At 31.4% G+C, this 18,513-nt stretch overlaps 3 protein-coding genes across 3 annotated transcripts; 2 read left to right on the forward strand and 1 right to left on the reverse strand.

Annotated features, from left to right (window-relative positions):
* Window positions 1-3,763: 3,763 nt before the first annotated feature.
* On the forward strand, window positions 3,764-8,165 carry LOC102592504 (GDSL esterase/lipase 2-like). The gene is made up of 3 exons (XM_015311024.1): window positions 3,764-4,127; window positions 5,320-5,441; window positions 7,920-8,165. The coding sequence occupies exons 1-3, from the start codon at window positions 3,866-3,868 to the stop codon at window positions 8,163-8,165; spliced, it is 630 nt and encodes a 209-aa protein (XP_015166510.1). The 5' UTR covers window positions 3,764-3,865.
* A 320-nt stretch (window positions 8,166-8,485) lies between these two features.
* Window positions 8,486-9,417, forward strand: LOC102581002 (GDSL esterase/lipase 5-like). Its single transcript, XM_006339308.2, has 2 exons — window positions 8,486-8,787; window positions 9,059-9,417. Exons 1-2 carry the CDS (start codon window positions 8,664-8,666, stop codon window positions 9,298-9,300), a joined length of 366 nt encoding a protein of 121 aa, XP_006339370.1. The 5' UTR covers window positions 8,486-8,663; the 3' UTR covers window positions 9,301-9,417.
* A 1,072-nt stretch (window positions 9,418-10,489) lies between these two features.
* Window positions 10,490-11,476, reverse strand: LOC102592843 (cytosolic sulfotransferase 12-like). Its single transcript, XM_006339332.1, has one exon. The coding sequence runs from the start codon at window positions 11,474-11,476 to the stop codon at window positions 10,490-10,492; it is 987 nt and encodes a 328-aa protein (XP_006339394.1).
* Window positions 11,477-18,513: the final 7,037 nt, after the last annotated feature.

The following is an 18,513-nucleotide window of genomic DNA, read 5'->3' on the forward strand; positions in this document are numbered from 1 at the left end:
TATATATATATATATATATATATATAAGAATATGTTTTTTCAAAGGACGTGGGATGTTATTATTTTTTAAAAAACTATTTTGTTAATCAATTTTTAATTATCGATATTTTATTATTTTTAAAAAAATTCAAAATTCAAGAATGTAACTACTCATTTAAACGTTTTTATCTTCTAAAATAGTAACTTCTTTTCTTTATTTAAAAAACAAATTATTATATTTGATTATTGATAATTTAAAATTTAAAAATTAGAGATTAGTTGTGGTGCTGACACATAGGCGCTATCACTTCTCATATTATATATATTTATATATAGAAAAGAATATATATATATAGAGATTAAAATAAAATTAACTGGGTTGGCTACTTAAAATCAGTTTTGGTAACAATCTGGTCACGTTTCCACTTTAAAGTCACATTTAAAATCAGTTTTATCTTTTTAAAAACAAAGTATATATTTATTTAACAGTTTTTTTTAATCAGTGGGCAGTTTTTTCTATTTATTTATTGAAAATGTCTGATGAACTATGTTTATTATTATTTTTATCTACAGTTGGTAATATTATTATTAAATAATAATTATTATTATTAAATAAGGAGGTTGTGGAAAGATTAAAAATATTTTTTCACAAAAAAAGGGAATCACACACACACGCTACATATTTAAAATTTAAAATTAGTTTAAAAATAAAATAGTAATTTATTATTTAATCCTACCACATGTAATTAATTTTAATTATTTAAAAATTTTATTTTTTGTGGTGCTGACACGTGGCGCTTTTAACCTCTCCTATTATATATAGATAGATGTTTGTTTTGGAGTTTTGAGAATAGAGCTATCTCTTGTAGGATGTATTTTATCCTTAAAAGTAGAATTTTTGAAGATTAATGTGAATTAATTAAATCTTAAATGAATACTCCCTCTGTGTCATTTTATATGTCATCTCTTTCTATAAATAGTTGGTCCATAATACTTGTCATTTCATAAAATCAATGCATAAATTATCATATTGTTCCTTTTTTACCCTTGTGAGTTATTAGCCTTGAAAATATACATTTTGACCAACTTAGAAAAAATTAGTAAATGATTCATGTTCATTGGTTAAATTAATTAATCAAAATAAATTAATTCATATTCATTGATTGAAAAACTTGAGTTACCAAAAAAAATTAAAATAAGGGTAGAAGGGTAATGTTACATCATTTCTTAATGCAAGTGCAGAGTAAAATGTGACATATAAAATGGGACGGAAGGAGTATCGAATAAAAAGTAAATAATATGTAACTATGTGAAGATTCAAATCATGTATTGGCACATAAATATACAAAACCACTGATTAAATTGTTATAGGCCTGAAGAGAGGATTCATAACTTGATAAAAACTATAGTGTATTTTCATCAACCTATTTAGGAAGAACTTAAAAGTTTTTTATTCTTTTTGGCAAATGGCTCTCTATTTGGATACTGAAAAGATGTAGTTTCAAATCCCAAAGTTAGGTATGGATTCAATACATCAATTAATTGATTATGTGTAAATTTCATTGAATTTGATACGTAAAAATGATGAAATTTAAGAGGTTAAAATTGGATATTTTAGACCTTATGTGTAAGTTTCATCGAATTGGATCAGCAAAAACATGAAATCTAAGAGGTTAAAGTTGAGGATTTTAGACCTAGACATTGCAATATTATATTTGACTGAGCAAACGTTATTAAAATTAGATTTTAATTATAAAATTGAATTTCATAGCTGATGAATAAGGTGTCCATGTATTTAGTTTTGGTTTTCGAATCGTAGACCAAGGGACGGGTTTGAGTTTCCCAAGAAAAGACTTTGACCTAGAATGTCCTACAATTTCAGGATCAGGTTCCTTGACTAATTTGTACTCCCTCCATCCTTAATTACTTGTTCACTTTTGAATTGACACACCTATTAAGAAAACAATTAATGAAATTGTGAGTTTATCATTTTACCCCTATTAATTATGAAGTGAATGAAAAGTTCTACATTTTTAAAAGTAATTAATCATTTAATTGAGGGTATAATAGGTAAAAATTTGTCCTTTCTTGATTTGTCAAAATGAACAAGTAATTAGGTATAATTATAAAAGGAAAAGTGGACAAGTAATTAAGGACAGAGGGAGAATTTGTTATTCATTATTTCAATTAAATTAAGATCATTGAGGCAAGTGAAACTTTTAACTCTTTATTTGCTTGTTTTTCCTTTTCGGGTAATGTTAAAAGGCCAGAAAATTTGACCTGAATTTGGCCAGAAAATTAAAAAGTTTGTAATATCTTTTCTATTTTAAAATAAACTAATATTTTTCCATTTTTTAATTAAAAAGTATTAAAATTAAAAGGGTAAAAATATTCAAAAAGGTAAAATATAGATAAAATACCATTCTAACTAAATTTTCTGGTCAAAAGGATTTTTCCTTTTCTTAAAAGTATGAGTATATATGTTGTTTTCCCCAAATCATTATATATGTGTTAGTTGTATGCATTTAAACCATTTATTTTATGTGAGTGAGCAAACATGAACTAGGTTGACAAGTTTTGAATAATCTTCGATACTTCTGACCGACTCCTTGCTCTGTTGTGATACCATTTAGTTTAGTATCGTTTAGAATGCTAATTACTCAATTAGTTCTAGCAGTTAAATATGTTTTCTTGTGATATTTGTTTAATTGCACATAGCTAGTGAGCACACACAATCTAGGTATGGTGATGTCATACGATCTGATAGTGAATATAGATAGTATCCAATAACACGTAAGGTTGATGCACCACACTATGCAATAAAAATATATATTTTAGTATCAATAAATATGTACATTAATAAAGAGTGTTAAATTTTTTACCAACATTAATTAATTGTCATTGAATACAATGTCACTATACACTTTAAGAACATTTACAAAGAGTGTTAATAACGTTTAAAAATACATATTTAGCAATAATTAAGTTGTTACAGTTAATTAACTATCGTTAAAAATATTTGGTATAGTGACACCAGACTACGAATACGTGTAGGACATGTGATTGATGTATCACACTAGGCGAGTTAGACAAACAACTTAATTATGTTTCATAGCAATTGTAGCATATATAACAGTTTGTACATCATGTCTACATGTATTAATTTATTTGTATTCGTGATTCCAACTCAGTTGCTTTATTTGTATTTCACAACTATACGTGTATTGTTATCTTGACGTGGTGTATGCACTATTAGATATTTCTAAAGACTAGCTCCAATAATGGGAGGCAATGAAGTGTTAATTAATTAGATTAATTTAAAGCAAGAGGCAGTAGTCCATTGAGTGAAGCTAACCATGTAATAATATGATATACATAGAGTTTCTTTATTTATTCACTTAAATATAATTGCCTATGCCTCAGGATATCTAAATCATCTGGTATGAGATTTGATTTAAAATTGGGAACTAGTTGTGTTTGACCCTTGAAAGAAGGGACATAAAAAGCATGTACTCCCTCCATTTTAAAAAGAATGATCTAGTTTAAATTGACAGTTGATATGGAGTTTACGCAAATAAAGAACACTTTTCAATTTTGTGGTTAATTCAAAATTAAAATTATATCAAATATTTCAAAATGTCTTTCAATCTTGTGGCATTTAAAACATATCAATGGAAAGCTAAAATTAAAGTATTATCAAAAAAAGAAAAGATATAGTAATTCTTTTTTTAAACAAGTCTAAAAAGATTAATAAGTCATTCTTATATATTTTGTTAAGCAGCCATCCATGATGGGAAATATAAAATTCATGAAACATGAGGGTAGCAGCTTGTTGACATGTAGTGTATAAATATGTAGCTATAGAAAGTCAATAGGTACTCCTCAAATGGCTATCAACTCAAACTTGTTTCATGGCTTCATTTGCATTTTGGTTGCAATAATATTATTAGGGTGTGTTGAGTGCAATAGAAAACTAGCTGATACGGCATCCCTCTTTGTGTTCGGTGATTCGATACTGGATCCTGGAAATAATAATTACATCAACACTACTAGTGATTATCAATCAAATTGGTGGCCTTATGGTGAATCATTCTTCAAATATCCAACTGGTAGACCATCTGATGGGCGTCTCATATCTGATTTTATAGGTAAGTAAGATCATCAATTTAACCAACTAAACAATACTACTAGTATATATTATTAGAAGTTATTAACACTTTTTGTACATAATTAGAAGTCATTTCTTTCCGAGTCAATCTTTTTTCTTTTACAGTAACCATGTCACTTTAAAAACCCACACAATAATTAACTATCAGAAATTTTCACAACTTGTCTCTTTCTTTCAACATCTATTTAGTAAATGACTATCTTTTAGAATATATTTCTTTTGCAAATTATGGTTTAAAGATTCATTTCAACAAACTGAAAATTTTATGAAAAAATGTTAGTTTATGCTCTAAAATTTTACATGTTATTATAAATGCTAGACAACAGTCTAATATTTTATAAGTAAGATTGATATATATATAAACAAACATTAGACCTAAATATAACATTGACCGATTGGATAATTTTCTTAGAGCTATATTTACCCTACTTTTAAAAATATGAATTATATTATGTCCTTAAAAAGAGACATTTGCATAGAAAGGTGATAACTGATGGAGTAGTAATATTAAAAAGAGGCCCGGAGATGACTTGTTGGAGCCGGTCAAATAAGGGCAAGTGTATAAATTCTTATAAAATTCAAATTCAATTAATATAAAATTGTATTAATCTAATCTAATTTGTAAAAATACGACATATCTTGATTTTGTCGGCTCAATCGTACATGTTGATTTAGCTAGCCAAAAATGGGGTATCAATATCCCAAAAGTATGACGGAGGGTATCTGCATACGATTTACGATAGTTTGGGGTATATTTGTCTTTTTTCCATATGGAAAAGGGACAAATATACCCTAGACTATCGTAAATCGTAGACAGATACCCTCCGTCATACTTTTTGAGACATTGATGTCCCTGCCGTTAAAAAACTAGAGCATATATGCCCTTCACTCTAACAGAAGACTAAATAGGGACACGTGACACAGTCTTATCCGTCGATTCAATATTTAATAAATGTCGGGTCGGTGGATAAAATTATGACATGTGTATGTCCGTTAGTATAAAGTAGTTTTTGGATGGCAGGACAACAATGTCCCAAAAGTATGACGAAGGGTATTTGCATATGATTTACGATAATTTGGAAGTATATTTATCATTTTTCTCATATATATATATAGTTGATTATTGAAGTTGTGGAGATGTAACTTATGGTCTGTTGTGTTATTGTTTGTAGCGGAATACGCTAATTTGCCACTCATTCCATCTTATTTCCAAATTGACAAGGAAGGATTTATTGATGGAGTCAATTTTGCTTCAAGCTTATCTGGTTCTCTCGTGGAAACCAACCGTGGTCATGTAAGTCGTATATTTTTTCTAACATTTTCTTAGATCTACTAATTATTACTCCTGCTTGCATTTGGTGTTTGTGTTTAGCCAATTTAGGTAAGCGTTATAAGTTGAAACTATCCAAAATTCGTTGGTCGTTTCAAATTAACGATTGACTTTTTATGTTTTTATAAGTAATGGGCCATTATCTAAATTTAGTCAGACATCAGGTGAAAATATATACAACTTTAATGACACTAAGTCCATTTTTACAAATAAAAAAGGGTCGATTCAAAAACTTGTTTAAAAAATAAATCACAACAAATTTTTATTATATTTATATCCAAAACATATAATTTCAGCATTTAAGATGTTACAGTATACAGTATTAACTGCCTTTAATCATATATGTTCACCTTAGCCAAATTAAGGTAAAACTAAAAATGCATTTTAAGATAACTCCCACGGTATAATTTTAGAGGCTCCAAATACTAGTTGAAAAAGAAAGAAAACAAAACAAACTCAAAGTTGATAAATTTCAATTCCCTGTATACAACTAGCTAGGGTTGGAGCTAGAGGGCCGGGGGTCAAGCCATCTTTAATTTACATAAAAATTACGTTGTATATATAGTAGAAGATGAATTTTTAGGATAAAAATCTTGCCTCGTTCTCTTAATGCAACCACCTATATATGTGTTTACTCGAACATCGCTTGAATTCACGAAAAACAGTAGCAAATATTCGTCTCTTGATTCTTCCTCTAACTGGCGGAACCCTCACATTCACACTACTCTTTCTGCTTGAGAATGACATTGATTCTTTGGTATTTGGTAACATAGTAAAATGATCTTTTTAATTTGGTGATATTATGCATGAGGAAATGGACATTACATGTAAAAGTAGTATTCTAGTTTTTTATATTTTTTTATATAGAGACAATAATGTAACAAGGAAATAGGAAGCTTCGTGCCACCTTCCATCACCTTATTATGATGAAGTTATTAGTTGTATATATTAGTGACTCACAAAAAACGGCTTTGCTGGAAAGAAGCTAACATTTTTTGTCGTTTTACAAACTATCTTGAGTATACTCTATATATAAATCTACACCTTACAAATAAAATAAAACACATATATAGTCTATAGAGGATAATACATGTTTTCATGTTCCAAAATGGCCTATGTTTTAGATATGTAGGACTATATATACTGTTGAATTGGATATGCTAAGTTCGTTTTGTTCTTTAGATTAGATCAAGGCATTATAATACCTAAAGATCACATTTTAAATTTTGTGTGTTTTATTCACATCTCTTTACCCCAAAAAAAAATGATGATGATGTGGCAACCGTTAATTGCCACATAATCCTACACAATGTTTTTTTTTTCCAATTATAAATTTCTTCTTGTTTCAGCTTAATATATAATGCAAATTTTACACAACATTGGGTTTTTAAAATCTGTTCTTTAAATAAAATAACAACTTGTTTCAACTATTTATTTCAACTGTGTATTTATTTTATTATTAGGCCAATTTGAAGAGGAAAAAATGGCCTAACTCTATTATTTTAGCCAAATAAAATTAGTTTTGAACTATTTATTTTTTCATACAATAACAATGACCACTTATTTTTACTGTGTAATTTTTAGTCCAAAATCAACTAAATTTCTTTAGAATATCATTATTTTTAGTCAAAGAAAAATATTTAATCAAAATAATGGAGTTGAAATTGTATATGTTTTTTTAATTTCTTATTTCGATGCAATGACCATTTTCATTACTTTTTTATTTTGAGCCAAATTTATATTAAAAAATAGAACAACTTTCACATATAGCAAACAATAAAAAGAGAATACTTAGTTATGACTCCTTTTTTTTTTTTGTGAAATAAAAAGTTTAAGCAGAACGAATAAAGTTCACTTTTTCTATTTATTACCAACTCTTCTTATTTTGAACAAATATTTTCTTTTTGTATATTTACGAAATTATTTTCCTCCGTTCTTCCTTACATTCACATCAAACATGATTTCGTGTCGAACCGAGTCTTCATCTTTAAACTTTTTATTTGATGGGACTTCAGGTCTCGCTATTTTCGTTTTCTAGATCACGCCTTAACCTTGTTAGATATAAAGTAAAGTTGGCTAACTGTTTGGAAATCTTACGACCACATATATAGCCCGCAACGTTTTTCACTGCATCGCATTTGCTAGGACTGAATCCTAGAAAAATAGTCATCTAATGCTTAGTGGGAACAATTAGAACAAATCTTAACCTGTAATTTTTAATTATTAAATACATGTGACTTCCATCCAGGAGTTAGGGAAATTAAGAGATTGAATAATGAAGAGGAGCCTCATATGTCAATATCCATGTAACATCATTTAAGTTTGTAATAGTCCAATATTATGAAGCTTTGTGAAACTAATTAGTACTTATATAACAAAAAATAAATATTTGTGAATATTCATGTAGCAGGCACACTAAAAACATTATTCTTAATTTTGCAGGTAATAAACCTTAAAACACAATTGAAATATTTCAAGAAGGTGACAAAATTGTTAAATAATAAAGTGGGAGACAAGCAGTCCAAAAAACTCATCTCAAATGCTGTTTACATGTTTAGTACTGGAACAGTTGATTATGGTGAAGCTTTTCGAAGAAGCCCTGATTTAATTCACTTTCCATATCCTAAACAACAATTTGTAGAAATGGTATTATCAAATTTCACATCCGTTTTGAAGGTATATATATAAATAGCATTTGAATGTAAATATCTTTCTATAAAGGGAAAAGGGTCCGAAAAATACTTTAACTTTGGCCGAAATTGTTGTTACGATACCAAACTTTATGGAAGAACTTTTACCCTGCACTATACAATAGTGTATTTTAAAGTTATATATGTGTCCACGTGGACATCATAAATATTGCATCATTATAAATAGTAACGTGTCCACGTGGGCATATATATACCTTTAAAATACACTATTAAATAGTGTAGGGGGTAAAAGGTTTTTTCTAAAGTTCGGTATTGTTACAACAATTTCGGTCAAAGTTCAGATATATTTCCCTTCTATATAATTAATTATTGTGACTAATATTATGTATTGTAACAGGAAATTTACAAGAAAGGAGGAAGAAAATTTGCCATATTTACTTTGATTCCCTTAGGTTGTTTTCCAGGTGCTAGGGCTTTTACCTTTCAACAAAACAAGAGTGGTGAATGCATAAATGAACTAAATGAGATACTGAAAATGCATAGTTTGGCTCTTCCGAAAACGATGAAGAAATTACAAGATGAATTAGCAGGATTTAAGTATACATTGTTTGATCTATATGAAGTAATTGATCAAAGAATCAACCATCCTTTGAAATTTGGTAAGTTTTATTTTTACTTGGCTTGAAATGATTGATACTCACTACAACAAAAACAGCGGCAATAAATAGAAGAGTGCTAACGTCTTTACCAGCATTAGTTAAGTGTCATTAGATCCAGTGTTGCTAGAGGCTTTAGGAACATATACAAAGGGTGCTAATTACCGCTAAAAATACATAGGTAGTGGAAATTAAGCTATTGATGTTGATTAATTGCTGCTAAAAATCATTTTTGATGTAACGACTCTATCCATGGATTTTCATGTTTGTGTAGGGTTTGAAGTATCAAAGAAGGCATGTTGTGGTACAGGACCCTTTCGAGGAATTAACAGTTGTGGAGGAAAGAGGCAAGTTAAAGAGTACCAACTTTGCAAAAATCCCAAAGATTATGTATTTTTCGATGCTTCGCATCCCTCACAATCCACCTACCAACAGTCTGCTAAACTGTTATGGCATGGCGATCCGCATGTCACTAAACCTCATGGCCTAAAATCTTTTTTCGAATTTTCAGGCTAAATCCACCATAAAATTGGTGTGCACTATTTTTTATTTTTTTTGGGTCCTCCAACTTGTATGCATACATTTCTACTTCAACTCACAAACTAAAATAATACTGCATTTGCTTTTTAGAATATGGACATCTCTTGATGTAATTGTTTGCTTCAAATTAATTGCAATGAAAATAAATTTTAAAAGTAACTTTTATTCATGAATCTTATGAGTATAATTCTATTGTTTTCTTGATTCTTCTCTCCTAAATTTCTCTGCGCTTCAATAGCCTTCAATGGTGTATTTTCATGTTGCATGATGATTTGGATCTCCTAGAAATTTATTTCGGTCATTAGAGATGTCGGGCAACACATGTAGGTTATTAAAATGGTTAGAACTTTTTACTAGAAACTTGAAGTGTTGCAAAATTGGTGGCGTTGGAAAGAAGATTCAAATACCTTTAATTTGATAGGTTGTGGGTCATGTAACTCTTTAAATTCTAAGAAAAATAGTCGTTTGAAGTTGACTCAAATAGAATCTTACATCAAAACTTAATCGGTATAGAAACTTTCAACTCAACTTTTTGCTAGGGAATTCTAGTGACCTTAATTCATATCCAAATTCATTCTTGCACTAAAAAATTGACCTTTACACATATGGGCAATTTAAGAATCACCTGGTACGATCTTATTCACAAATGAAGAATGGTTCGGGTCATAACTTAGAAATTTTTGGGGTGTTACATTAATAAGAATTTTACAATCTTTCAAGTTCTTACTATATCTGAAAATACCAAACTTCTAATATTCAACTATTAGAAAATGATCATTCATAATCTTAATGAGGTCATGGATTACCATGAGAAGCACGGTTAAGTTATCTAGTCATATATAATGTTTGAGCCCTAAATTTTTTATTTGGCATATATAGTAATACTAGTGGACTTAAATAATTATCTCAAAATCAAAAAGATAATTAAATTCCTCCAACTTGATTAACATTACTGTAGTACTAACAAAAAGGTGACTTCTTGTGACAAAATGAAGAAATATGAATTTAATACTAAATTTGCAACAAAGTTGAGTAATGAACAGTTAAAATAGTATTACAACAATAAACTTTTGGTGTTTGTTCTTGTTACATTACTCTCAAACAAAACTACTTCAACATTGCTTTCAAAATAAATAATTGCATTTTATAGCATATTAATGTATAATTAAACATACGAAAACTTTAATCCAGACCCTTGAAACTTTTCTTCAATGATATGATTGAGTTTATCGATCATCTCTATAGTAAAATAATTCTTCCAATCTCCAATTTCTCCTCTACGAAAGAACACTTTATATGGCTCTCCAGTTGAAAACTTTCCATTTGTATTCACCTCCAAATTTCTCAAATTCTCAAAGCTACACATTTTTAATATCTCATCCACCACTCCTGAATTTTCTTCCTCTATGGAAAATGGACATTCCAAGAATTCAGCCAAGCGTTTAAGCTGAATCTTTGGTTTCTTTTTAATTTCTTCATACATTAAGAAAAGTATTTTGTTAGGATTTTCTAAGCTTTGTTTCCAATAATCCAACACGTGATTCCAAAATGGACCATAAAGGCTCACCCCCTTACAAAAAAGATCAAACATTTCTTCAATGGAATTAGTATCTTTGTGATGAAGTAATAAATTGTTTGCAAAATGCCACATAGAAATAAAAGTGTCCCTAGGATTCCTACATAAGTAAACAAGTTTGGTTTTTGAATCCTGGACTGATTTTGGCAATGAAGCAAAGGGCACATGAGTTGCCAAGAGTCTAGGTGAAGTGAAGGTTGAAAAATCAATGACTCGACCATCAATATAGAGTGTATGCTCCAAGAATGGAACAAGAACATGAGGGTTCTCGACAAGTAAAGGGTGACTAGGTTCAAAAATAGGATGTTTCACCCGATTCACTAGAGCGAATAAAAGTGATTTTAACCAAGTACTTCCTGATTTTGGAGTTGTAACAAGAATGATATCACTATCTTGAGCTTGAAATTGTTGTTGACATGCAATCACACCTTGAAGAAATTTTAGTGATGTCCAAAAACCTTGATAATTGTAGACTGATCTAACCCATCCTTTTTCTTTTGGTAGGATAGAGAGCAATTTCTTACACTCTTCACTTAGGTTATCCTCTTCTAAATATTCGGGAAGAGAAGTTGTCATGATTTTGCGGATTGAATGTTTTCTTCAAGTTTGGGGCTTTTATAACAGATACGCATGAATAATACACTTACTAACCATGTGAATGTTTAGTCATACACTTCATGTGAGCTCACCACTTCACATTTTTCATGTCTTTCTATTAGTAATAATTACTTTGATTCACTTATTTGATTTATCTAAAGATTTTTATTAACGTGAGTGTGTCAGAATAGTTAGTGAAGCAATCAAAACTCATATTAATTTCAAGATGAATTTTTTGGTATTTATTATATCACTATTCTTCAATTTCTAATTATGAAAATCTAATTTAAACAATAACAAAAAATAATCCAATTTAACCATATACTTCCCCCATTACTTTTAGTTACCCTTGATAAACTTTGCACTCCTTTTAAAAAAATATAAATGACGTGAATATTTTACTATTATATCCATATTAATTTATATATATTTGTAATAGACTTATGAATGATTTGGAAAATGGATAGTTAATGTTAAGGATAAAATTTACAGAAAAATTGTCTTTATCTAGTATGCTTGTCACGATCCAAAGAACACCTTAGACGTGACATGGCGTATAAGGCCTCGAGAGGCCCTACACAAGCCACTTAGCATATATCATACAAGATAATAGAAGTAAAGTGTTCAAAGAGATAGTCATATATCATAAAGAGTTTGACAAAAGTGGAAGTACTTAATACTACTTTTGACTGGTTCTTGAATTTGATTGAGATTGTCAAATCATATGAACACGTGACATCATCTTGTGGTCTTGAAGTTGATTGGGATGTCAAGTTATCAACTTGACACGTGACATGAAATTGGACGTCGAGATAAAATGGATCTAGAACTTAAATGTCACGATCCAAAATTGGATCATGATGACACCTACCATAAACTTCAGTATGCAAGACAAACAAGCAATAGATATATCTAGAATATAAATACGTGGGAGAAAATAAACATAGAATAGGATCATAGTGTAGATATGTATATAATGATAAAAAAAAATTACAAAAATGGGTCCAAAAGTGATCAAGAAAGACAAATATATATGAGAACTAAACCCTGAATCTGGAGTCACCGGTACAAGATCATCTAAGTACAAAAAAGAGACTATATAAAAAAGAAATTCTAATCAAAATATAAAATAAACAGATAATATAAAATACTATGATATCACCATCTTGAGGCAGAGGGATGTTGAGGCAACGCAAATGACTTGAGTTACTGAAGGACTATGATATCACCATCTTGTATCATCCGGAGAAGGACAATGTGGTGGCCAATACTTTAAGTAGAAAGACTTATGATGTTATCAGTGTTGAGGAGAGACCATTGGCTAGAAATATTCAGAGGTTACAACAGTTTGTCTGTTTGCAAATTTCTGAGGAGAGTGGTGGTTTGATTACTTTCAAAGAGGCTTGATCTTTCTTAATTGAGCAGATCCAAAAACGCCAGTTTGATGATAAGAAGTTGTGTCTCATTCAAGACAAAGTGTTAAGTATGGAAGCAAATGAGGCTATCCTTGATTTTAAGGGTGTCTTAAGGGTTGGAGGTAGGATTTGTGTGCCCAAGGAAGGCGAGTTGATTAGATTGATTCTTAAGGAGGCTCATTGTTCTCGATATTCCATCCATCCTGGATCAGTGAATATGTATCATGATCTGAGTCAGCAAAACTAGTGGTGTGGTATGAAGAGGGATATTTCAGATTTTGTATTTTAGATTCTTGACTTTCCAATAGGTCAAGTGTGAGCGCCACCGGTCCAAGGTAAGTCGCAGAGCATACCTATTCCTACTTCGAAGTGGAAACGGATCACCATGAATTTTTTTGTAGGTTTGCCTACAACCGTGGGTGGTTATAACTCTATTTGGGTGGTCGTCGATAGGCTGACCAAGTCCACCCATTTCATCCCAGTTCCGGTGAAGTATACGACGGAAAAATTAGCCCAGTTTTACCTTAGTCACATAGTCCGACTTCATGGTGTGCCTATTTCCATTGTCTCTGATCGAGGTGCACTATTCACATCCCACTTTTGGAGGGCCTTACAATATGATTTGAGTACTCGGTGTTATATGAGTACAATGTTTCACCCTCAGACAAACGGGCAGTTCGAGCGGACGATTCAAGTGTTTGAGGACATGCTTCGAGCATATGTGATTGACTTTGGTGCTCGACGGGATCAACACCTGCCCTTTGTAGAGTTTCCTATAATAGCAGTCATCACTCCAGTATTTAGATGGCCCCATTTGAGACATTATATGGTAGATGGTGTAGATATCTGATTGGTTGATTTAATTCGGTTGAGATGGACTCTTTAGACACAGACTTGCTTAGAGATGCCATGGAACAGATCCGTATGATTCTCGGTAGACTGCCAGAGAAGACATAAGAGTTATGCAGACCAAAGAGTTCAAGCCTTAGTATTTATAGAGGGTGATCATGGCTCTGAATTTCACCCATGAAGGGTGTGATGAGGTTCAAGAAGAAAGACAAGCTTAGCCCTAGATTCATTGGCCCTTTTGAGATTTTGAGCCGAGTGGGCGAGGTGCCTACAAGCAGGTCTTTCCTCCTAGCTTGTCAGTTGTGCATTATGTGTTTCATGTCTCTATGCTTTGAAGTATAGTTAGATGAGTCTCATGTACATTCGCTTGATTCGGTAGTGTAAGGGCTAGACTTGTCATTTGAGAAGAAGCATATATTCATTCTGGATAGGCAGGTTTGAAAACTTAGGACCATAGAGATTGCTTCAGTTAAGTTGTAGTGGAAGCACCGTCCAGTTAGAGTGGCAACTTGGGAGACGGAGTCAGATATACGGGCTAAATATCCCCAATTTTTTTAGGTTTCATTTATTTCCTTTTACTTTATGTTCGAGAAAGAACATGGTTTTAATAGTATATAATGTAATAACTCGATTGGTCATTTTTTTAAAAATTATTTCTACAAAATTTCTATTTTACTCCTACCAGTGATTGCCCCGATTCATTTCTGGTTAGTTTGTGAAATTGATTTTGAGTAAAAAGTTATGAATTGTGGAAATTTTAGAGTTTTGAAAAGCTAAAGTTGTTAAAAAATAGTTTTTGGTTTATTTTGAAGTTTCAAGTCTGAGAATAAAATTCTGTCAATTCCATCAGTCCTGAAATATGGAATTTTTTGTATGAGCGTTGTCGGTTTAAGATTCAGAGTCTTTTCATGAATTTGAGATCTTGAATTGAATTTTTTTGAGAATTTAGCCTTTGGGTTGATTTTAGCCAACATTCAGAGTTTGGATGCTCGAATTTGATTTCTGATAGTTCCATTAGATTTGGGGGGATGATTTTAGGTTTCATAAGATTTGGGGGATGATGTTAGGCTCCATTAGTTTTTTGGGATGAATTTTGGCCTAGAAGAGGTCTTGGTTGAATTTTAAGAGGTCCCGAGCTTGATTTAGCCTTTTTAGGCGTTATGTTTGTTTCCTGTGACTTTATTCCATTTCAGATCAAGGGGACCTCAAATTCGTATTTCGATTGTTCCATTGAGTCTAGAACGTCGAGATTAGTTGAGTAGCATATTGGGTTTGTATGTGCGGGGTTCTGAACGAATCTCAAGGCTTCACTCGTAAATATTTGTGTTGCGTGATAGCTGTTGATGACTGCAGTCCTCACGTTCGCGAAGGGTCTTCGCTTTCGCGAGGCTCACTTAGCTAAGAATGGCTCGTGTTCGCGAAGGGTCAGGAGGGCTAACCTTCACTTTCGTGAAGGCCTCATCTCTTTCGTGACCTTGGCTTTAACGAATGGACAACTCGCGAAAGCGATGCTGGTCGATTATATGGGGTTCACTTTCGCGACTAAGCCTTCGCTTTTGCGAAGCTCGTGTTAGTGAGCTTGGGCTTGCGAAAACGAGATCTACAAGGGTTTTGGTTTGAAATTGCGAGGTTTCTTTCCCATTTTTCATTTTTTGAGCTTTGAGAACTCTTGTGGAGCGATTTCAAAGAAATTTTTGAGGTGATTCTTTTGTGTAAGTCTCTGTGAACCTAAACCTCTGATTCCCTATTATCATTGTGGTTTTTAACATCAAATTAAAGATTTTGAATGACAATGTTTGGAGAATTTTCAAGAACTTGGGGTTTTGACTAAAATAGTGATTTTGGGGTGAATACCCCTCTGTTTTCAAAATGATTTTCACCAATGGATTCCAAATGTTATGGTTAACATATTCATGTAACAATTTTCATATTCAACCTTTATTTTCGACATCGGGTTTTTGAATCAATTTGACCCCTTTATTCAAATTGCTTGACGTGGGTGTTGTTAGTTCCTTTGTTTGACTAGATTGTACGTGTTGATTTGGATATTGTTTGGAATGGAAAAGCTTAAATCTTGGATTGATTTGTGATTGATTAAGGCAAGTGAACTTTTAAACCTTGTTAAAACTTGTAGAATCTTGAATCCTCCTTGTTGTCTGTGTTTGGGAGTAATGGGAATGAGATGATCGGTTAATTGATCAAATTGAATAAACTTAATGATAGAAATGAGGTCAATGAAAATGGCAATGTGGATAACATTATATTGAGTTGTGTGAATTGCCTTGAGTGTTGATATTGAATTGGTGGTTGATGAAATACTTTGATAGTATTGTTGTGGATGTGAATTACTTGAATTTTTCATTTCCTCATTATTGTGTGAACGCCCATCTATTTGCATCGGTTCTGGAATACTGTGATGAGATGTATTGTAATTATGTTGAGGTCATTATCGGCGAGTGTTATTGATGACGTGGTCATTGTCGGTGAGTGTTATTGATGTCGAGGTCATAGTTGGTAAGTGTTATTGATGTCGAGGTCATTGTTGGTGAGTGGTATTGATGTCGAGGTCATTATTAGTGAGTGTTATTGATGTCAAGGTCATCGCACGAGTGTAATTGATGTCGAGGTCATTGCGAGCGAATTTTATTGATGTTGAAGTCATTATTGGCGAGTGTTATTGATGATGAGGTCATTGCCAGCGAATACATGGACTGTGGGTGTTCCCTATAAGTCCCGATTGATATTGTGATAGATAAACTTGATTATTATGACTGATAACTTGATACTTGTGATTGATAAACATGATACTTGAGATTGATGAACTTGACTTTGATACTTGTGATTGATGACCTTGACACTTGTGATTCGATGAAATATAACTAGTGGACTGTTATATGAAATCTTGTGAGTTATATATCGTAAATTGTTAGGTTAGGTTGATTTTTGTGCAAGTTGTAGTTGTGGTGGTTCGATTGGGATGGAATGAGTTCTAAATTTTTTTTATCTAGTTTTACCTTGTGCTTAGTGAATTTCTTGTTGGGTACCATGTTGTTTGGTACTCACTCCTTGCTTCTACACTTGTGTGGGTTCCTGGCCCGGATCTATGTGATTATCCTCCTTTTGTCTACTTCCGAGGTCTTATAGTGGATACTTGAGATGTAGCTACTTGTCATCCCAGCAGACCCTCTTGTTCCTTACTTATGTTTCGTTCCATTCGAGAGATAAAGACATTGAGACTTGTATTTATCTTTCAAACTCTATTTATTATACATTAGTGGCTTGTACACATGACAACCAGATTTTGGAGTTGTTTTTAAAAATACCAAGTATTTTCATGCTTATGTTATTATTAGTTTATTCCCACATTTTTTTTTGGTATTGTTGGGTTTTAGGTTGACTTATCTTGGTGGGATCAGATGAGTTCCATCACGTCCAGTTTTGAATCGTGACAAATATATTTAATTCCATGAAGAAATATTTTTAAGTATCCTAATCTTGATTTACTTAAATTTGATGATGCTTGAGTATCGTATATGAACTATAAGATAAGAAAGCAGCTAGTGACCTATTATAAAACTAGAATTCATGTTCGTAGGAATCCTCAATAGGGACGGGAATACCCTTTGGGCTTTATATTTATCAGACACATTCGGTTAAGGCTATTCATTTCGATAAATCTAACCCAATTTTTTTTTTTTAAATAAGACTAAGATTTTAGTTATGTATTGTTGATGTCCAGTCCACTGCCGACTCAATGCTTATAAAAATAAGGCATATGATTTAGGTCCCAATTTTAGGGGCCTCAATTTTTACTAAGAATAAGTTGTGTTAATTTTTGTCATAATTTTTTTTTAAATTATTCATGATAAAAGTATATTTTTTAAAGAAATTATATTATTTCATTTTATTTAAACTCATTTAATTAGAAGAAATAAAATAATTGTTGCTTTGTCTTGTTACATTATACTCTATGATAGGTTAGAGTAATACTCGGTCAAAAATATGAATCAATAGTCAACTGCAAGCCTATTTGGATTAATTTATTTTAGGTGTTTTTAAGAGAAAAAAGTTTCATCATCCAAGAGTCAATGACCCGAATCACTTTCGAATGCCTTGAAACCCGAAACCTGAATCAACTATCAAACCAAGTCAACAATTATCATAGAGATTATCAGGATTTGATTTCAAGCTTGATAAATGTTGACTTTGGTCAAACCTGAAAAACTCACCCGATATTTTTTTGATCACCTAAAAAGGCCAATACCGGTCAAATAATATACAAAAGCTATAAAAAAAAAAGGTAGAATGAAAAAAAAAACACTTAGTAGACGTTTGGCCATGCGATACCATATCACGATATGGTATCATGAGATGGAATCAGTGTTTGGACATGCGATTTTATGCTGATTCCATCTCATGATTCCCTATCATGAGATGTGATTCTATATTCTCCAAAAACCATGATATGGAATTATATGGGAATTCCATATCATGATTTGAGATATTTTAATACAAAAATTGATCCACAAATTTATATTTTGTTAAAACAACTCCACATTTATATCTAATAACCATTTATTTCATATGTAAATAAAATTTATAATCACATCATTACTTTTTAAAATTTATTATTCTCACCGACATAAAATTTATTATTGACCAACAAATGGCTCAAAGTAACAATGTTGGTTCGTCTTCTCGGTCACATGATCGAGAAATGCAAGTTCAACGTGAGGAAATTGTCCGTACTAT

This window comes from Solanum tuberosum, unplaced genomic scaffold (assembly GCF_000226075.1).
Source record: "Solanum tuberosum cultivar DM 1-3 516 R44 unplaced genomic scaffold, SolTub_3.0 scf00009, whole genome shotgun sequence".
Lineage (NCBI taxonomy): Eukaryota > Viridiplantae > Streptophyta > Magnoliopsida > Solanales > Solanaceae > Solanum > Solanum tuberosum.